We start from the raw sequence: 22,722 nt of genomic DNA, 5'->3' as shown, positions 1-22,722 counted from the left end.
TGGACATTCATCGGTATACCCCATTTTTTCTAAGTTCCGTTATTGAATATTATAGGTGTGTAAACTTAGCAAAGTATTCTAAAAGAGTCCAGTAGCCCATAATAGCATTGGGTCTTCTGTTTAATGTAAGTTTTATTTAAAATAATATAGTATAATAAAGCTGTAAGAAGGCAAAAAGATAAAGCAGCAAAACAAAGTTTAAATAATAGTCTGAGAAGTTGATAGAAATGCCTAAATTTTTAATATTTATAAAACATAAGTTACACAACCTCTGAACTTTGGGGAGGTTAGCAAAGAAAGGCATGAAATTTAAAGAACTCATTTACTCAACAGAGTTTAATATATTTCTTTTAGAAAAAAAAACTTTAGAGGAAATCTCTCCCACACATCATAACTTTCAAAAATCTGAATACTCTGGTTTTTCTTCAGATCATACAAGTCTTTTGCCTTTTGTAAAAAAGCTGATAAAAGGTTATGAAATACTTAATGTTTCCTCAGTGCTCCAAAAATGTATTCAAAAACACATTTCATGTATCAATTATTAAAAATAAAATTGATAGCACCATATGAGATGATTTAATAAATGTTATTTGAGTGTTCAGAAAGCAGATGGGCAGGCATAAAGGATATGGTGTACTTTGAATTAAAACAATATGCCCTAAGTTTGTAGATCTTCACATTTGTTTGATCCAGGAATGATTAACTACATCTGGAGAAATCAGTGGACTGAGCATCATTTGAACGATCCTCTATGTTCAGTATATTAGTGTGGAGTATAGACATTTCGCTTCTTAACATTTACCTTTTTTCATTCAATAAACATCCATTGAATGAAACAGGAGAAGACCACCTTTGTGTTAGATACTGACGTAGGTATGAAGGGTTGTGAACAAGAAGGATCTAGTGTCTGATCTTGCGAACTTTTCACCTAATGTTTGGCCTGGGTATCAAACAAATAATCAATAGGGGAAAAAAAATAGAACATATGAGACTATGCCAGATATTGGGACTCATCTATCTTATTTATTTATTAAAGTTGATTTTACTTTTTTATTAATTTTATTGAGAAACGAATAGCAATGAGACAGTTTCAAAATTGATTAGTAGGACAGTTTCAATAATTAATACATTCCATATTTTTTGTTGTCTTCATAGTAGTTATTCATAGTGCAAGATTCAGACATGATAACCTGTCCAAACACTATTAGTACAAATCTTTCTTCTCATTGAATTAAGAGAAAGTAGCTGTATATCTATCCTATTTTGTATATAGAGATACAAAATGGTCCTACATTTGTATCCCCTTTTCCTGTTTACTTGTGTCAGAGATGGCTATTCCATTATCATTCAAATATTGTAGGTGCATGAATTCAGCAAAATAATCCAATATAGACCAGTAGTCCCTAACAGTAGTGGGTTATCCATAAGACTGGCAATGTCAGAAGCTGTTGACTTGATCCTTTTATAGCTCAGCCAATTATATGGCTTTACTTTTTAATACTTCATTCTCATACTTTTTTGCTGGATGGTTAAAACCAAGATAAAGCAAGACCTATATGACAAGAAATTTAACTTTTGTATCTGACATGGTCAGTCAAATCTGGGACTCATTTAATATGAAGTGCTAGAGTAAGTGGTATGGGATGAGGAACAATTTGGAGATTATTTCAGAAAAGATCTTTGAGGAACAGATATTTCAGTTAAAGCACAAAAGACAGTGTGAGGTTACTACTCAAAAACTGTGAACAGAAAGGATGCATGTGGGAAAGATGTGGTATGATGGAGGGTCAGAAAAGGGACCAGAATGTTTGATAAGCAGTGACAGATATACAAGCCAAGGCTGCCTGTTGAGGAGGGTAGCAGAAGGCTATATAATACGAGTGAAAATTTTATTCTACAGTCAGGGGAAGCCATTGCAGAAGCTTCATAAGGGATTAATCTACTTTTTGAGAAGATTTCGTTTGCAGCTTAAAAACATGATTTTGACTGTTAGGTAGATAATGAATTATAAAGACAGGAGAGGAAGTGGGAAGGCATTGAGCAATTCATTCCTAGTCCAGTTAGGACAGTAAGGTAACAAGAAGTAGCTGTGGAAATGGACCAGAGTGTACAGACTCAGTTACTAACAAAGGATGAAGGTAAGAGAAGGAAACGGAGATGGTTATGAGTATCTACAAAATCTCTTTAATTTACAATTCATGATTTAAGATGGGCACTTTTTAAAGAGTAGAATATTGCATCCCATTGATTTACAGGTTATCTAAAGGCTCATGATTTATAGATTTATATCCCAATGTGAGTGTCTCTTCTTGGATGTCAACAAGTACTGTGGTTGTGTCTAGTTGTCCCCCCAAAGCCTCATGTAGTCATAGGGTAGACTTCTAGAGGTTGTGATTAATTCATGATCTAGTGCTGAGGTTATGAGTGTGAGTGCTACTGAGATTATGGGTGGGAGTGCTATACCTTTCCTGGGACAGAAAGCCTAAATACAACATAAGGGAGACAGATTTGCTCTTTGTTGTTGCTGCTGCCGCTGCTCCTCCCTTTTACCTTTGTTCTTTGCTGCTTTCCGTTGCCATATACTGCTGCCCTCTTCCATAAGACACTCTGCCTTGGAGCAAGTGGAGTATGGACTGAAATCTCCATGAACTGTGAGCTAAATGAGCCTTTCCTTCCTTAATTGTGGGAGTCAGGTATTTTGTCCCAGCAATGAAAGAAAAGTAGCTAAGACTATAAGTATCCCAAAGTCATATGCAAAATATACCTTTTGAGTCCACCTCAACATCATCTCCTCATTTCTCATTCCCTACTTCAGTTCCCGGCTCCACTGCCTACCAGCAGTCAAGCCGGTACTCCCTCAGTCTTCTCCCTGCTCCATCTCCTCCTCCACCCAATGTTTCAGTGAGTCTTTAGTAGCTCAGCATCACCCACTGAATTCAATCACTTCTTCACAATGTTCACTACACAATAAAAATCTAACTCTAGTTGAGTGGTGGCTCATGCCTGAAATCCCAGCACTTGGGAGACTGAGGCCAGAGGATTGCTGTAAGTTAGAGACCAGCACCAGGTACATAGTCAGCTCAAGGCCAGTCTGAACTACATAGCAAGCTCCTGTATCAAAACAAAAACCAAACAAAATACTCCTCCAAACCTGTTATTTGTGATTATTCTTCATTCTAGGGGATAAAAAGCAGTATGTCCAGTCTAATAAGGAAGGATATATAAATATTAATTAGGGCAAAGCTAATTTAGAACTATGAAAAGGTTGAAAATCTCATTTCAGCAGACTGAGTTGTTTGATTTTTTTAAGCTCAAAACAAAACCAAACCAAAGAATAAACTCAATGTCATGATAAGGCATCAAGTGCTTTGTTATCATTCTTTCACTGTTCCTCTTACCTCCAGCTGTTTAAGCTTATTTGAAAATGTGTTTTCATTGATTGGCATGAATAAGATCCAATGAAATACTCTTACCCATCACAGTGAGAAATGCTTTTAGCTGGAGAGAAAGCACTGCTGTTCATGAAGGACACGTGCACGTGGGTAAAACACAGAGCACTGAGACACTGTGGGGTGTTTCCTTGGGAACTACTACCTTGACCCAGGCTGAGCTGTTGTAGAATCAGCAGAAAGAAGAGAAATAAGAGAGGGGAATTTTACAGTTCCCTCAAGTTGTCAAAATGCCTGTGTGTGCATCATTTTTGCATGATAATTTCTATTGCTATCTTCAGAGCTAAAACTAAAATGTCTTAGCTGATCGACAGCTCTAGTAGAAGAGTCCAGAAAGCATAGTAATTGTGGTAATCATGTGAGAAATAGCTGCCATTTATCATTGGTTTGTTTTCCTGTTCTTCTTCTCTATGACATCAGCGATTCTACTCAACCCCATCTATCTGACGTTCTACATTTTACCACCTTTGTATAAATGGCTTGACTATTTCAAAACAGATGAATTGATGATGCATTCCTTTTGACATAGCTGTGCTTGTTGAAGGCGCACAATGAGCCCGCTTTCCTGAGTTCAGTGTAATTTAGAATGTTTGTGTCTACATCTAGTCTCTCTTCTTCGAAGTATTGCCCTGTTCTTAATCTTGCAGAAGTCACTCTTTCTCATTTCATAATGTATCAACCATAGTATTAAAAGAATTGTTTGTATATCAACTTTGACTTGTACTCTCAGAGGGAAACACATACAAATCCTACGTGTTGAGGTTTTCAGATCTCAGACCTTACTGTGTTCCAGAGATTTTTCTGGCTGGCCTCTTTGCTGTTCACTGCCAGAGTGAATGGTGGAGAATGAATGTAGCCATGGAACTCTGATTTCCAGCTAATCAGGGAAGGTCTGTATTGGAATTTGGAAAGAACACACCATTTATTTATTTATTACTTACTTACTTACATACTTATTTTAAGGAGAGAAAAACAATAGAATCAATAATAGAAAAAAATGGACTGGCCAGATAGCTCAGCAGACTAAAGCACTTGCTTAGGCAGAGTGCAGAGACCTGGGTTCAATCCTTGGCTTGCCATGCCAGCCCCACCCCCAGGGCATGCTGAGGGGGCAATTGAGACTGGGTGTGGTGTCCTGCACCTGTAATCCCAGAGCTCGGGAGGCTAAAAACAGGAGAATCACTACGAGTCCAATCTATGTAGTGAGACCCTACAGACCCTGTAAACCCTGTAGACCTTGTACTAAATACAAAAAACCAAAAAAAACCCCACAAAAACAAAAAAAAAGAAAAAAGAAAAATTAACTTCCCAGAATAGAATTCAACATACTTTCTTGTGCAAGACTATAACAGTATTTATGAGAAAGTTAGTGAAAGAATAAGTCAATTTTTAATTTGCTCCTGGAAGATGAATACCTACCAGTGGATCTGTATGCATTTTCTTTTGCTTCTTCGAGAACTAATAGGTTTATAGGACATTTAAATTTTACTCATAAAGGGATATAGACATAAGTCCTTCTAAAGCGAGGCCCTCAAAAGTAGAAACCCAACACATGCTGTTTTGCTTTTATCAAGACCTTATTACATGAATTAGTCCTGCTCTTCTACAAATGTTCTTTATTTATTGTAGCCCACACTTCATTATTCTACATTTTTAAGATAGTCTTGCCCATTTCTTAAGCAACGAGATTATTCCCCTTCTAAAAGTATTCCATGGGGCTGGGGGAGATGGCTCAGTACAATAAATCACTCACCTGGCAAGCGCAAGGGCCTGAGTTCAACCCCTGGTTCCACCAAAAAAAAAAAAAAAAAAAAAAAAAGAAAGAAAGAAAAGAAAAAAAGAAAAAAAAATCCACTATAAAAGTATTCCATCCACTTCTAACCTCCTTCCCATCCTTTTACTCTCTGATTTGCAATCTTAATGAAAGGTTCTCATCATCAATGTCTGCCTAAGGCCAAAGTCCCTAATAATTTGTTCAACATTTTACTTAACTTCTCTATAGCTTTTGAATCTTCCCTACTGGTGACTCCTTGAAATTAGTTTGTTTCCTGGGTTGTATGTCATTTCTATTTATTTTATTTAAAATATTCATTGTATTCCTATTACATGCAAATTATTGTGTTGGGGATTGTGGGAAAGCCCAGGCCATGTTTTCATGGATCTTACCGCTTAGCAAGGGTGATTATGGAAAAGTAAAAGAAAATTGTAATCAATTATTTGAATAATTAAAAAAGTACAAGAAAAGAGATGTACATATAAGGACAAATCTTAGGTGACTGAATGGAGACAGGACCAACACAGGCTTTTCTCTGGAATCTAAATAGAAGAGTGATAACTTGAGCTCACATTGCAGGCATAAACAAAAATTAAAAGATTGAAAATCCAGGAGCTGGGAGGAACTTGACTGTCCTTATCAGATACAAAAGTTACATTTCTTGTCATGTAGGTCTTTCTTTATCTTGGTGTTAACCATCCAGCAGAAAAGTATAAAAATGAGGTATATAAAGTAAAGCCATATTAATATGCTGAGCTGTAAAAGGCTCCAGTCAACAACTTCTGAGGAAACCCCCTACTATTGTGGACTACTGGACTGTGTTGGATTGTTTTGCTGAATTCAAGCACCTATGATATTTAGATGCCGATAGAATACCCATCTCTGAACTGGAGAGGGGGGATACAGAGGAAGGACCATTTTGTATCTGTATATCCAGAATAGTTAGGATAGATGTACGGCTGTTTTCGCTTGGTTCAGTGAGAGGAAGGATTTGTAGTAGTGTAGTGTTTGGACGAGATGTCCTGGTTGCTTCTTGTGCTGTGGATAACCGCTGAGAAGATAACAATGTGCAATGTATTAATTATTGAAAATGTCCTATTAATTAGCTTGGAAAGTGTCTCATTGATATTTGTTTCTCAATAAAATACAAAAAAAGAAAATCCAGGAGCAGTCGTAGACCTGGAAATGGAAAACAAAGAATATTCTAGTTCTCCTTCAGTCTTTCTGACTGCTTTTCTCAGGCTACTGTGGGAATTCTACTAAATTTTAAATTATGTCCTTGGCTCATGTACTTCCTAAGTATTAGTAGAACCCTGATACACATTTCTGGGCAATATCTTTGTCTGACAGCCTAACTAATCTCACAAGATGTTTTATTCCAGTTACAAATTAAACATGTCCAAGCTAAACTTGTTTTCCTCATATCTCCCGCCCTCTAAAATCTTTCCGTTTTCCTTAAAATCCAACCAATCACTATTTCCTTTCTCCTAACTGTCTTAGGCCTGTCCTTACATTTCTATGTGTATCTTAACTTCCACCTACGTGAATTGGTCTTCTAGCTTCCTAATATTTTTCATGCTGTTGATGCCCTTGATCTGGTCTTTAATTTTTTTAACTCCTACCCTGCCATTCTATCCACCTTTGATACTGTATGCCAGGAGCACAGAACTCCCAGTGGAAAAACACTTACTCCATCTGTAATTCCTGACCCAATTTGGTTGCTTTATTTTTTCTTCTACTGACAAGCCAAATGTTGTCTCTCTGATAGTTTTCTTTCATTCTCCCACAACATCAGTACATCTTTTTATCTAGCCCTGCTGCTCCTGTTTTAGAACACTCACGTGAATGCTCCTTACAGCGTAATATGAGAACCAAAGCATACTGTCTTTTATAATCTGCTCCCACCTAGTTCAGTTCCTGAACCTTTTCTATTTCTTTTTGTGGATAAACAGGACTTCTGTCTGTCTGTCTGTCTGTCTGTCTGTCTATCTGTCTGTCTATCTGCCAATCATCTATCTATCTATCTATACTCTATCTATCTTCCCTTTGTTTTTGTTTTTATTCAATACAGGGTACACAGAGTCTCACTCTGTAGATCAGACTCGTGGTGGTGATCTGCCTGTGTTCAGCCTCCCAAGAGCTGAGATTACAGGCGTGCGCCACCATGCCCAGGTTCAGTGGCCCTTTCAGTGCACCCTGGGGGTGGGGCTGGCATGGCATGCCTGGGGTTGAAACCTGGCTGCTGCATGTGCCTAAGCAAGTGCTTTAATCCACTGAACTATTTGGCAGGCCCTTACCTATGTTCTATTATCCTCTATTCTGATTTCAAATATAGTCCCCTCCTACTCCCTCTGTTCCTTTTTTTTTGGCAGATAAAACGTCTTTGCTCATTGCTTTCTATTCCTCATACTCTATTCTCACCATGGCCAACTGCAATCAATTTTCTATCTCTAAAATCTGACCAAATCTATACACCTATCAAAACCATCAATGTGTTCTGATTATTTTGTTCACTGGAAACTTTTTGGTGATCTCTTGCTTGATCTCCAGACCATAAGGCTTTGTTACAATACCTTTCTTCTTCGAAACAGCTCCTTAGTAAGTTTCTGGTAAAAGTCACAATTTAGTTTACCTCTTAAATCTGTCCACTTCTCTTGATTCTATATAGATTTCTTTTCCTTGGTTATTTTGTTAAATAGTGATGTTGTTCAGGCCTTCATTTTTATCCTCTTATTTTTGCATCTTTCATATTCACCAGACAATCATATACCTACCTAGGAATTTAACTTTTAATTCCTACTCTCAATTTTTAGTTATCTGATGAAGCAAGCTAGAAATGTTGAAGTATTTATTGACTTTTGACTAGTAAAGTAAAGAATTCAGTTTTGGTATCTAAGGCATATAGCATAAGAGAAAATCACCCCCAAAATCTTCATTTGTTTCCCAGATTCATTTTCTGAGCTTTAAATTCTGCTTCTTGGCCACAATCACTTTGATATTGCTATCTTGATATTACTATCTTTCCCCATCATAGGTGCTTCTTCTCTTGTACTTGTTCTTGACCCCTTCACTTTCATCTTTTCCTCTAAGCAATCATGTGGTGATAAGTATCTGAGTATTTCAACTTCTTTTCATTTGCTTAACATTGTCCTTTATTCTCTGTCTCTCTCTGTTTCTCTGCCTCTGTCTGTCTCTGTCTCTGTCTGACTCTGTCTGTCTGTCTGTCTGTCTGTCTGTCTGTCTGTTGTCTCTGTCTGTCTGTCTGTCTGTCTGTCTGTCTGTCTGTCTCTCTCTCTCTCTCTCTCTCTTTCTCTTTCTCTCTGTCTTTCTCTCCACTACCAATAAGTGTACCCAGGGCCTTATCACAGAGCAAAACCCTCAGTTCTTTTCATGTTTTCAGATAGGGTCTTGTTAAGTCATTAAGTGGTCCAGGCTGGGCTCAAACCTGTGACCCTTCTGGCTCAGCCTGCCTGAGTGCTGGGATTACAGGTATGCATGCACTGCTGTGATCAGCTATGATTGCCCTAATGAAAGGAACTGCCTTTTAATCTCCTTTATTGCAACATCCTCCAGTGACCTTTGTGTTACTTCCAGTCTTGTTCCTTCAAATTAATTTGTTATAGTCGGTGATCAGAGTGATGTTTTCAAACTCAGTGTAGCTCTCCAGTGCTCATGATCAAAACTTTTCCATGATTTTCTTTTCAGCAAGAAAAAATTCAAATTCCATACACTGGTTCACAAATCTCCTCATAGTTTGGCTGCAATCACATTAAAATTCATGTACATTTTCCTTCACTGGCTAGCTACGACTGCATTTCTAATTTCTATTGGGTCCTCATCAGAACATGACATGCCATGGCCATCCAAAATGTACTTTCTCCAGCTAAATGTTTATTTTGCTTTTTCCTAAATGTTTATTTTGCTTTTTCCTCCATCTGGGTCCTTTTTAACTATCCCTTTGGTATGACCCAAGTGTTGACGCTGGTATCCCAAAAAGTGACTTGGGTGTCTTTTATCTGTGCCCCAGTATCAGCTTTTACCCAACCCATCTTAGTATTTATGTCCTTGTGGTGTTCCTATCAAAGTGAAGTAGCACAGAAGAAAGACCTGATCCTAACTCATACTACCTGCAGTATTTTAGGCACTAGGAGGTGAGCCTGAATGTTTTTATTGATACTGAGTATAGTTGAAACTTAGTCCATTGGTGTTGGATACATTGATCACTTCCAAATCCATGTCTTTAGCATGGGCTGACATTTTCAAATGTCTTAGGAGTATTTGCATTTGGATAGCACATATGCAAATCGACCTAATTTTAATTTCTGTAAAATACTTTCTTCCACATTTCTCCTCTTCAGAGTAATTACAAACATTGAGGTCACCTACTGGATTTGCGCCATCCAAAAACAAAGTGTAATTTTCATGTTTTCTAAACATATTCTGCAGAAAGTATGAGGTGTGAAGAAAAATGCAATGAATGTTTACACTTTTAAAATTGTATTACAGTCAAAGACACATTGCCATCAGTCTCCATCAAAATGCTCCCCTTTGCTTCACTCATACTTCCCCATCATTCTTGCCACTTTCTGGAGCACTTCTGGAAGTCTCTTTCATGTTTTCAGTTGCACTGTCAAGAATGTCACCATGTTCTGAGTCCATTCCCCATGTTCACCTTTTATGTCAATTTTGACTTTGGGGAAGAGGTGAAATTCACATGGTGCCAGACCCAGTGCATGAGGATATGCTGTCATGCTTTTATGAGCCTGCCCTTCCATTCGGTGACATACAGCAGCCACCACATTCACCGTATATTTTTATCACCTCTCCCGAAGACACTCAGGACAGAGGACTTGCTTCCAGAACTGCTTCCAAAAGTGGGAAGATGACAGGAGAAGAGTATTCCAAGGGTGGGAGAAGATTTCAAGGGGTTCATGCTGATGGGTCTTCTACCGAGGGAATTTTTTAATGTAAATATTCACTAAATATTTTGATCATTCCTTGTATCACTTGGAAAATTAAACATTTCATTTCTTTATTTTTATAAAGAGCCCAAACGAAGAAATAATGACCACTGAGAGTGCTTTTGCCTAAGATGGTTTCTTCCTGCCTCTTAGTAAAGTGCAAAAATCAACATAACCCTTAATGATGCTAAACAAAGTATCACTGGGTAATATAATTACTTTTTTAGAAAAAGGATAAAACAATTCCCAAACTCCATTAAGATACATTTTTTGATTTCCTATAGGCTTGAATTACATGTGTGTTTATTGAATTTGGGTCTTTCTTTCCAAATAATGAAACCAAATTCTACTTGTTATAATAATAAAACAAACTGTTCTTTGGTATTTTTTCCCAATATCGGTATTAGGAAATGTGATTAGTCAAAGCTCTTTTTTTCCATAAACCTTATCAATCAATAACTGAGTATATTCAAAGGTTATGGTTTGATTTATCATGTATACCTGTCTTTCTTTTAAGCTCTTAGAGGGCCAGCACTTTTTTGTACTTTCCATGTTTAGAGTCCAAAGGTGATGTTTTCTGCTCATGTTTCAGGGTAGTTAATTATTTAAATAAGTTACATGTAAATTTTAAAATGAAGGAGATGTTGGAAATATAAATTCCTCATGAAACTAGGAAACTATGTTCAGGAGAGTTTAAACAAATCCTGATAGCTAATTAGCAAAAAGTTGGAACTAGAAAGCAAGTCACTGTGTAAAGTAAAATTTTGTATGAAAGATAACAGTGCTATCTTTTGAATGTTTATTAAGTAATAATTTCTAGCTGAAGACAGAGGAAGGATTTTTTTTTTTTTTTTGGTCGGGGTTGTCTTTGAAATTAAAATAAAACCATTTGAGAAAGGTAACCGCTTAATATGTTTGATGTTTCTTTTCTCTCCTGCCTGATATTGTACACATGCTGATTGTATATTTCTACTTCATCATTAATGAACATTGTTTGCCATACTTGCAGTGTAAATGAATCTGATCCTTCTTTTGAAGCAACCAGAAGGTATTATTTCTGTTTTCACCCGAGTTTAATAAGAATAACTTCCTTCCTCAGTCCTCACTTTAATCCTTGACTCCTAGTCGTCTTTATCCTGATGATGTACCGTTATTATTTAAGAATGATCCATATTTGCAAAAGCAGTGGTTCGCAACCTTTGCAGACAGCCAGGAGACGATTTGCCCAACAAAAAATTGCCTGCGATGGGGTCTGTTTGTTTCTCAGTCACATGTTTGAGTCTCAGCTGAAGTTCAGACTACCTTCATTAACTAGAGTTTTAGAGCTTATAAAATAAAGATGCAAGAATTAATGCGTATGCTCTTTGTGATTCAAGCACCTATAAGGCAAGGATTGAGAGGGGAGTGCTTCATCTACTTACAATAAAAATTGCCCTTAGGGGTTGGAGGGTTAGCTCAGCGGTAAAGCACATGCTTAGAACATCGGACACCCTGGGATTCAGTACTGGCACCAAAGAACCAGAAAAGAACCCTTCAAGGCCAGGGCAAAGGGAGGCAAATGCATCGGAGTTTGGGAACCACGGCTTTCCTGCATATGTGATGACCTGAATGACTGCTAGCATCCTATGCGATCTCATGTCTTCTAAACTCCTAAGATGTAGTTTCCTGGGACAATCTCTGACCATCTAATTTCTTCTTTTTAAAACTTACTGTCCTTTAACCTTAATTCCTTCATTACTACTTACAGATCATGGACTAACCATGGAAATCCGACTTCTAAGCTGATCTGTCCCCTTCGCCACCCCAGTCCCATCACCCTCTTTACCCTCAGCCTGCATATATTTGCCTAATTATTGCAAATTAAAGTCCTATATATATATATATATATATATATATACACACACACACACACACACATATATATATATATATGTATATATTAGAATTTGCAAGTCAAACAATGGAAAGGGAGAAGAAGAAATTAAAATAAAGCATAAAACTATGCTTTGAAATATGTAGTTTTAAAATGTATAATTTCTATGCTTGCCTTGGCAGCACATAAACTAAAATTGGAACTATACCGAGAAGATTAGCATGGCCCCTGCACAAGGATGTCATGTGAATTCATGAAGTGTTCCACATTTTTTTTTAAAAAAAAGGATGTGTAATTTCAACATTGAAAAGAACTTTTTAAGATATTATTCTTCTGTTTTGAAATATTTGTTACCCACTGGATTTAAAATATGGCAACATAATTAAGCCACAAGCAAATAGCATAATTATGCCATCAATTCCCTCCTTTGAAAAAGACCTGCTTACAGCATTCATTGCTACATGCAGCACTTTTCCTATAAAATAGGGCTGGGGAGTGTAGCGCGGTGACACAGCACCTGCCCAGCGGGAACAAGACCCTGAAGTTCAATTCCCAGTACCAAAATAAATGAATAAATATTAAAAAAAAATAAAATATCTGTGGTTATTGGAGAGAGGGAACTTGTATTCATTTTTAATGGAAAGTTACAGACATTTTCAAAAAGAAAATATAAATTAGCAATTTATAGTTTAAAACATTTCATCATTGCACATTATATGGCATTGTGATTAAATTTTAATCTCATTAATTTAGGTGGCTTGTTTAATCATTTCATAAGGTTGTTGGCTGTTTAAACTTTTCTTTTAGAAAGTTCTATTTCTGTGTCTGAGATCTTTTATCAACTATTTTCCCCTTAGTTATAAAAAAAAATACACAGTGCACTACCTTGTGTAATTCTAGTATTTTTTTTTTCTTTCCCATTTTCCAGTAGGAACAGGTATTCTGTGGCTTATGCAGCTCAAAAACCTTGGCTGCTAAATGCTACAGTAGAAGAAAATATTACCTTTGGAAGTCCTTTCAACAGACAAAGGTAATTGTGTGCATATAAAATTTGGAACTGAAGCAACTATTTCTGACACATACTCTTGGCTTCGTATGAAACCTTTACATACGAATCTTCCTTTCTTTCATGGTAGCCCCCTTTCCACCCTCATTCCCATAGTCTTTTGAATCATGTCTTTTAAGAAAGTCCTCATTGGGGGTTGACCAGATAGCTCAGCAGACTAAAGTGCCTGCTTAGGCAGAGAGCAGCGGCCAGGGTTCGATCCCCATCCTTCCATGCCAGCCCCACGCAAAGGGCACACTGAAAGGGTGATTGAGACCGGGCGTGATGGCACATGCCTGTAATCCCAGCCCTTGGGAGGCTGAACACAGGAGCATCGCTACAAGTCTGATCTAGGTAGTGAGACCCTGTAGACCCTATAGTAAATACATTTTCAAAAGTCTTCATTGGAAGTTCCAGCCCATAGTGTATACTCATTGAACAATTAGGACACCAAGACTACCCATAACAACTGAAGTGTGCGTGTATGTGGGAGTGAGGGTTGCTTAGGTAATTGGTGATCCGATGAATACAAGGAAAACTCAAGGGAGTTGAAGGAGAGAGGTGGACAAACTCATGTAACATCCTTGGGGCTGGGCATCTGGAAGCTGTAGAATATGTCGTGTCCCAGCCATCTTCCCCTGAAACAGGAAAGTGCGAGCCTTACCTTGACCCTCCTTTATGACAATGAATCATCAGCCCCTTCACTGAGACCTGCAGGCTGAGAATTAGGCAAGGGGAGTGGCATGAGGGAAGGGAAGGGAGTTTGAAAGGAGACAGTGTGGGGGGAGGAACAAAGCTTTTCTGGATCTGTCTTGGGTCTGCGCACAGGTCAGATGGATTGGGGTTCCGTAGGCTGAGATGAGGTCTTATGGGACATAAAAGCCAATTATAGTATAATTATAAGTACTTGTGTTCTGAGGAGGTGCTGCAAGCTCTACAAATGGAGAAAATGAGGTGAAAGTGGTGTCTCATGTGGAAGTACAGTCTGAAAGGTTAGATATAGGTAGATAAGAGATGAAGATATTCTGAGCTGAGGTCAAGAAGACTTAGGATTCCACTGAAATGATTACACAGCCAGGCAGTTAGTTAGCTGCACTTAGAAATGATAATAAAAGAATATAAAGCATGGATGACTGAGGAAAAGAAATAGCTTCTAGGATAAAAATAAATAAATAGGGCTGGGGTGATAGGTTGGTGGTCTAAGTACCTGCCTAGTAAGCACAAGGACCTGGGTTCAATCCCTGGTACCACATGCTGTGCCAGCCCTAGAACCACAGACACACCATGCTGGTCACTGAAACTGGGCATGGTGGTGCACACCTGTAATCTCAGTGCTGGGGAAGCTGAGACAAGAGGGTGAGCTGCATAGTGAGACCCTGTACCAAATAAATAAAACACTAAAAAAAAAATGATTAAAAAAAAGCAGGAACAAATGTGAGGGCAAAAGAGAGAAAAATCAAGAATTATTTGAATATTTTAAGAAAACAAAACCATTAGAGATTTATCCCAGTGTCTCCAGTACCCATGTGTCTTAGTTATTTGTTTTGGTGCTGAGACCAAATACTTGATACCCAAAATTACAGGGGAAGGAGGTTTATTTAGCTCACAGTTTGAGGAGATTTCAAACCATAATTGGCCGGCTCGAGGGCAGGATGGCACCTGGCAGAGGGGCAACTGTTCATGGCAGTTGAAGACAGAAAAAACAACAGAGACAAGTCTCTTTAGGTCCCTTATGTTGTACTCAGAGTACCAGGATTAGGGTGGCGCCAATCCAATCCGTAGGCTGATGGAGAAATCACCCAACCTCAGTCTCAGCACCCTTAATCCCAGCATTGCACCACTAATCAATCACACACTACATTAAGCCACCTCCACAAAAGCCCTCTGACTTTGTGAGGCTTTGGAGGACATGCTTCACATCACTGTTCTCTACACTATTTGTGAATATTTTGTTTCAGGGGCTGGAGAGATAGGTCAGCATTCTAATTGCCTGCCTGGCAAGCCTAAGTACCTGTGTTCGATCGCCAGTACCACATGCCATGCCAGCTCTAGAATCCTGGGCACACCATGCCAGCCACCAAAACCAGGCATGGTGGTGAATGCCTGTAATCCTAGCACTGGGGAGGTTAAGACAGGAAGGTCACTATGAGTCCAAGCTGTGTAGCGAGATCCTGTACCAAATAATAAATAAATAAATAAATAAATAAATAAAAAATATTTTAGTTCAGCTCCCAAGATATTGAGCCTGGGACTTGGTTTGTTGGCGGTGTACTAATGATAAGTTAAAATCCCAAAACCTTTCTCTGCCAGGTACAAAGCTGTCACGGATGCCTGCTCTCTTCAGCCAGACATTGACCTGCTACCATTTGGAGACCAAACTGAAATCGGAGAGAGGGTGAGCTGTGGATGGCTGAATTAAGCGAGGGACAAAACTTATCAGTGGTTGCCTTTTATCCTGACATAATGAACTCTGAGAGACAAGAAGCTGAATGGTATCTTAGTGACAAAGTCCAAAATGTGAGGATAAGTCTTTTGATGCTGCTAGCCCTTGACGATTCATTGAATCACCACCCATCAAACACCCTTGGGAGTTCTCAAAGGAAAAATGCAGTCCCTGGCTTTGGCCAAGTATATTTATACTGACTTGGGGTTTACTTTAATTGCTCCGGAACCCAAGGTTGCTTCCAACAGCTTCTTCCATTCTTGTCAACTTTTATTTATTCTAGTTAAAGGATTCCGCTTTCTTTGCATAAACATGTTTTACATTGACGTCATGCTCTTGTGACCAGCTGAAAAATGTTTATACCTAAACTCTTTATAACATCAGTAACTAAGTGTGTTGAGCCTCGTAAGTATCAAGAACCAGATGAAAACTATACATGTTACCTAGTTTGACAACAAATCAGTATTGTGGGCGATAACTGTTTTATACCTATTATAGCTGAGGAAAGCCTAGGCCAGCCCAGAAAGCGTAAGAACTGGCCCCAAAGCAACTAGTGATATCCGAAGGTTACTCCAGCTCTGTTATCTTTCCTTCTTAATGGTTTTTAATCACATCAAATGCTCTTTACTTCAGCACAGTATAGTGTCTAGGAAAACTAACTTAACTTCTCTGAGCTTTAGATTCTGCACATGTAAAATGAGAATAGTACCTACACAGTGGAAATTCTATGAGGAAGAAAAGAAATAAGAAATATAAAGCTATTTACACAAGCCTAGTAATACTAAGTGCTAAATTAATACTAGTTTTTTAAAAAAGTATATATAATTAATGATTCCTTGGGAAAGAATACTGGTATATGAGCCTGTTTAACATAACATGTAACATCAAATATAAGAGCTGTGTGTTATATAGTCTACAAATAAAATTAAAGAAACTAGGAAATGTGGAATTGCTTGCAGTTTCTGGTGTTTGTCAAGGGTTTTCATTATTAATGCTTCAGTAAGGCAGAGCTGTCGATCAGAATGAAAAGACAAATGCCAGTAGTGAAGTAGTGTCTTGATGTAATTCAATTACTATTATTTCATTTTTTCATATCAATGTTACACAATTTAATTAATAAATTCCTAGCAATTTAAAGAAGGTTTCAGAAGTTTATATTTCAAAGGCAATTTTGGTGACAGATGCTATACTAATAGGGAAAAAATGGAAGTTTCTGGCTATTTCTTCCCTAGGGCATCAACCTGAGTGGGGGACAAAGGCAGAGAATCTGTGTCGCACGGGCACTCTATCAAAACACCAACATTGTCTTCTTGGTAAGAATATCACTTTTCTCTTTATTTCCATCTCCTTTTCCCCTCTCAGACAGTGAGCCTTTAAACAGACAGGTCAAGTAACTTAAGAAAAGATGGTTTAACTTTGTAAATCATAGAGCTCGTAGGGGAACCAAACCTCCCAGTTCAAACCAGTAGAAGCTGGCATGGATAGGTGGGGACCAGGGGGTCTAGTTCATGTCCAAGAGACTGTGCTGCTCAAAGTGGGGGGTTAGCTGCATTTCCTGGTCCAGAAGGGACCAGGGAGTATGGAGGGTTGGATCAACTGGGAAGAATCATGAATCTTTTTATTTATATTTTATGCCAAAGAAAGAAGGACCGGAAAATATATGTTGGTGGACATGGGGTAGGTACACAGCTCTCCATGCTAGGGCCATGCAATTCAGGCTCCAGTAAGACCTGTGATGCTTCTTAAAGCTCTTGAAACCTTGGTCCTACTCTAACCTATGGACTCATAATCTGGAGGGAAGAGTCTAGAGCTGTCTCTAAAAAGCTCTGTAGGTGATATTCATGTTCATATTGGGTTAATAATATATTGCTAGGGCTGGCCAAATAGCTCAGCAGATTAAAGTGCCTGCTTAGGCAGATGCAGGGACAAGGGTTTGATCCCGCCCTGCCGTGCTGGCCCTGCCCTGCCATACTGGCCCTGACTCCAGGGCATGCTGAGACAGTGATTGAGACTGGGCATGGTGACAAGTGCCTGTAATCTCAGCTCTTGAGAGGCTGAACACAGGCAGATCACTACAAGTTCGATCCACATAGTGAGACCCTGTCAACCTTGTACTAAAAAACCAATGATAATAATAGCGTAATGCTACTAACATAATAATGGGAGCTAGCTCGGTGGCATAAGCATCTGCCTGGCAAGCACAAGGTCTGGAGGTCCATCCCCAGTTACTGCATGCCGTGCCTGCCTGGGGATCAAGCATTGTGGTATACTCCTATAATCCCAGCACTGGGGAAGCTGAGACAGGACGATCACTATGAGTCTGAAATGCATAGCGAGACCCCATATCATATTTTTAAAATGTATTCTATCCACATAGTGACAAAATTTAATGTTTACCTTAATAATGATTTTGGTTTCTCCAAGAAGTAGTGTGCATGCAAAATAATGCAGTGTGTACCTACCCAGTGTGTGATACAGTGCAGTGGTTTGTACATATGTACACTTTGTTTCCCTTTTCCTCCTTCCCACTCTTCTTCGCTGATCTCTTTTAGCATCAGATCTACTAACTTCTTGATCATTACCTCTGAAGGTACACTGCTTACCGTAACAGCATGGCTTTGCCTTGTTGTTGGCTTATATATGCTTCCTGTTGATGTCCAATAACCTTCCATCATAGAAGACTTAGCAAAAAGTTATTATCTTATGATTTGGTATTTCAGAAGTCTGACGAAGTGTCAGGGAGGCTGTTAACCTCTGGGGGCTCTGGAGGGATAATCCATTTCCTCGTATTTTCCAAATCTTCTAGAGGCTGCCCATATTCCTTGTCTCATGGCTACCTTTTTCCCTTCTCAAAAATTAGTATCGTTATACCTTTTTGACCTCTTTTACATGGTCACATCTCTCATCTGTACAGCCCAGAAAGTTCTCTGCTTTAAGGACTCCTGCAATTATTTGAGGCCCATCTGTTAATCTGCCCCATCTTAAGGTCTTTTACCTTAATCACATCCACAAAGGTCCACTCACCACATAAGCTAACGTAGCCAGGGGTTCTGGGATTAGGACTGGGAGCATCTGTGGGGACCATTATTCTACCTGTCCAGACAACTCTTGTGATTGAAAAGTTCTAATGTGATTGGGATCTGCTTCTGTGCATTTTCCAATCATTGGCTTTCCTGCTGCTTCTGCAGTAATGAATATATTACTTCTATGCAGCCATAGTTCAATATTTTAATATTATTGCCATAGCATGCCTTGACTTACATTTTGCTAGGCTGAGCAAGCTTAGAATTTTCAATTCTTTCACAGATGACAACATTTTTACAACTTTTGTTATCCTGGATCAAATAGTATTTGTCAGATTCCCCTTTAAAAATATGTACTAGGGGCCGGCGAGATAGCTCAGCAGACTAAAGTGCCTGCTTAGGTAGGCTTAGACAAGTGTAGGGACCATGGTTTGATCCCCCGCACCACCTGCTGGGCTGGCCCCATCCTCAGGACACGTTGAGCTGGCCAGAGTCCGGGCATAGGGGTGCATGCCTGTAGTTCCAGCTGAAAGCAGGAGGATCACCACCCCGGGTCCAAGCTGCATAGTGAGACCCCACAATAGCCAAATACATTTTAAAAAATATGTACTAGATAAATTCTCATTAGCTCAGATAACCTTGAAGCCTCTGGCTCTTATGACCAAAGTATTATATTTACTTCCTTGCAATTTAAAATTCAAAGACATGCCAAGTAGCCAGTAAGCGATATTGCTGAATCTCTGAATTCTTCCAATATGAAAGTGTCTTAAAGGAAGTGCTCTGAATCACAGTGCTGTGCCCTTTGAGTTTCATGTCTGTCCTGGAGGGTAACCAGGAGGAAACAGATGGGCAGATGTGAAGGGCAGATGGGCTGAGGATGCCTGTGGGGTGGAACCTGGGCTAGAATAGTAGATCTTTTCCATTCTGTGTTTCTCATCACCTAAAATTCTCTAGTACTTTCGGAATATGTCTCTAAAATGACTTAATACTTGCTTTTATTCTCCTTCTTTTTCACCTTTCTTCTTGTTCCCTTCCTCTTTTTTCTTTTCTTTTTCTTTTTTTTACATACCCACCAATGATGTGTTTAGTCCAATCTTCTGTATTGGGCAGAGGAAAGAAAGATTTCTTTCCTCTGTCTTTAAGACTGTTACTTGCACATATAATAATTACATGGATAGTTTTACATTTTGCCTTAAAAAACTTCTGTCATGTTAGCCTTAACACAATATGGAAACCACTTACTTACGCATTGGTAATAGCTATCTCTGAAATTTTACAGGCTATGCAATGTGATGAATATTATTTACAAAAATATATTTATGCAACAAATATAATGCTTAATAACATACTCAATATGACAGAGGACATATTTATGAAGATTATTTACTCTTCAAAGTAAATAACTGGCCACACCTTGATTGGGTCTTTTGGAAAATTATCTTACTTTCTCTTGAGAAGTGTCTCCCAAAACTCTTAAAATACAAAATGAATCCTGAAACAGAATTTTTTCGCAAAACAGGGTTTTATTAAGTTTTATAAAAGGTTACACTTGCTTACACTTGCCCAATAGTGAGATCCGGATGTACGAATGATAAATTTTGCTGATAGAGACATGACTCCACACACTCTCCACACATTCTCTCACACAGTAACCTTTACAGATTTGACATTGCTGTTCTCATTGTTGTAACTGATATTTACTGATGAGAAAAAATGCTTTGAGGGACATCCAGGGGTGCAGAAATAGTGGAGCGAGGCTACAAATCCAGGAGGCTGGATTTCATAGCTCCTGATCTTTATTACCACACTCTTCCCTATTAAAGTATTCCTGCAAGATACTAAACTCCCTGAGTATGCATTAGAGAAATACACACAAATACAGACCTGCCACAGCTTTATGTACAAGAAAATATAAATAAAATGCTTAAAAATGATTTACAGAAACATTTATTATATCATTGAATTGGAGTTTTTGCGGCACTCTGATGTTCTTCCTGACAGGTCTCTTATCCTTATCTTACAAATAAAGTGAAATTTGAAACACTGTCTAGTGGGGAGAGTGGTTGTAACCCCAATTTGGCTAGAGATTTTGTTATATCTTACTATGTTATGATAAAGTCAGAATTTCGTGGAAAATTAAATTAAATTATTATAAACCCCATTTCTAATCTCATCTTATTTTTTCTGTTTGAGAAATTCTGGATTTAGTTTGTATCAAGATGGCTTTTTAGGGTTTTATTGGGATCAGAAGCATGTTGGCTCAAACCATGAGCTTTACCAGGTGATGGTTGCATGCTTTGCTAAAACCAGAAATACATTGATCCGCCTTGGTCATTAAATCCCCGTTGCATTATTGCAGATGGAATTGGAGACACTTTGTCAATGTCATCTCAAAACAGTGACTTTTTTTCCATCTTTGTGGAAACGTTTTATCCTGGATTGATCTATACTGATACCTAAGCTCTCATTTTTAAATAATTCAGAAGTTACATCATAATATCTGTGTTCAGGGAGATACATGCATTAGCAGGTGAAATTTATTATTCAAAATGTAACAGAATTTAAATGAAAAAGTTCATGCGAGTATGTTTCTTGCTGTCCAGAGGAGAAAACAAACAAGGAGTTGATATCTGTAATAATTTTAAAAAGTGACTCACTGGACAGGAGCAAATAGGTTCAATCTTGTATATATACTGCTTCTTGGAACATTTTGGAAGTAACTGATGTGAAGCAATCTAGAGAACCTGAAACTTTAGCAAATAGTTTCCATATCACTTAAATGCATTTCAGGACAATCAAGGTAATTACACCCTTAAGCCAATTTTTTTCATTCTCACATACAGAGTAAGATATCATCATCATAGTTACTTTTCTCTCCTTGCTGAGACAAAATACCAGACACCCAAAGCTAAAGGAGGCAAGGGCAGCCTAGCTCTCGGTTTGAAGGGACTGGCTCTAAGGCGGGGTGGTGTGGCGAAAGGGCATGGAGGAGTAGAAACAGTCCAAGGTAGGCAGAAGGTGGTAAAGCAGCAAGAGTCGAAGGCCTCCGTCTATCTCTTATATGTTATCTAGGATACTTGGGACTGGAAGCGCTCACACCCATAATCTTAGTGCCCTTGATCCTAGCACTTGAATCAAGCCCAGTGTCTAGACGCAGTCACCTCTTTAAAAGCCCCACCTGGGACTGCAGGCATGAGGCTTTGTCAGCACATCTACACGAGAGCCATAACAATGTTCATAAACATGCATATGTTTATTTAAAGTGTACAGTAGATGTACTTAGTATGATAATTTATTCAACTATTACACTATCTAAAGCATATTATTCAAATGGCTTAAACAAATGAGATAACTGGAGTAATATCTTTGCTCTTATAAGTATTTTTATAAAAGCCATTTGAGAACATTAATTGTATCGTGCATTTATTCATAGATATGATATTCAGTAGACGGATTTGTAAAAGGTTATTTTACTTTTGAATCACCTTTAAACTCAAAGCTTTATTAGTAGTTATTTTTGAAGACTACCCCTGAGTGCTTTAATAAAGTTACATTCCTGACAGTGTCTGTTGATACAGGCAGCAACTGACGAAGAGTTGAAAAACTATTGAGCTAATTATGCCATTGTCTCTAATGATCATATATGTAAATTTATTCTAACTTCCAATCATCAGTTTTCAACTCATTAGAAACTGTGTTTATTTTTCATCATCCAGATAATGAGCAAGGCAATTTATCTATATAGAGGATATGATTATGCCAAACTATTTTAAAGAATTCCTTAATTATAATAGGATTATAATTTCTAAATAGCCCAGTCGGCTATGTATAGCAGAACGATACAGCAGCTGTTTCTTTCTGGAGTGTTTATGGCAAGGCAGAAATCTGTTTGCATTCTGCTGAGAAGTAAGTGTGATGAAGAAGACAGGATTCCAGTTATGCCTCCTGTTTCTTTCCAGAAAGCTCCATCACTTTTCCAGCATTGTTCCTTCAGCAGTGCCTCAGTTTTCTTCACTTCCTGCCATTTCCAGGGCTCCTGGTAATCGTGGGTCTGCTACAGTGTGGTCCCATAGTTTACTATTTGAGGAAACATTCTAGCTCTTCTCTGCAGTTTATAGTTTTTTCTTTTAAATATACCAAAATATGAAACTATG

At 38.3% G+C, this 22,722-nt stretch overlaps 1 protein-coding gene and 1 non-coding gene across 2 annotated transcripts in view; both read left to right on the top strand.

Moving 5' to 3' along the window:
* Abcc9 (ATP binding cassette subfamily C member 9) overlaps positions 1-22,722 on the top strand; it is a 154,042-nt gene that overhangs the window by 70,880 nt on the left and 60,440 nt on the right. The window contains exons 18-21 of the mRNA XM_004634654.2: positions 11,194-11,232; positions 12,986-13,087; positions 15,413-15,497; positions 16,778-16,858. Of these exons, the coding sequence (XP_004634711.1) occupies positions 11,194-11,232; positions 12,986-13,087; positions 15,413-15,497; positions 16,778-16,858 (307 nt within the window). The remainder of the gene's footprint in view (positions 1-11,193; positions 11,233-12,985; positions 13,088-15,412; positions 15,498-16,777; positions 16,859-22,722) is intronic.
* On the top strand, positions 12,224-12,330 carry LOC111817619. The gene has a single exon (XR_002821769.1). It is a non-coding gene; the product is annotated as a U6 spliceosomal RNA (small nuclear RNA).

This window comes from Octodon degus, unplaced genomic scaffold, assembly GCF_000260255.1.
Source record: "Octodon degus isolate 3935 unplaced genomic scaffold, OctDeg1.0 scaffold00064, whole genome shotgun sequence".
Classification (NCBI taxonomy): Eukaryota; Metazoa; Chordata; class Mammalia; order Rodentia; family Octodontidae; genus Octodon; species Octodon degus.
The sequence above is the reverse complement of the archived record's forward strand: the minus strand, read 5'-3'. Positions and strand labels throughout refer to the sequence as shown.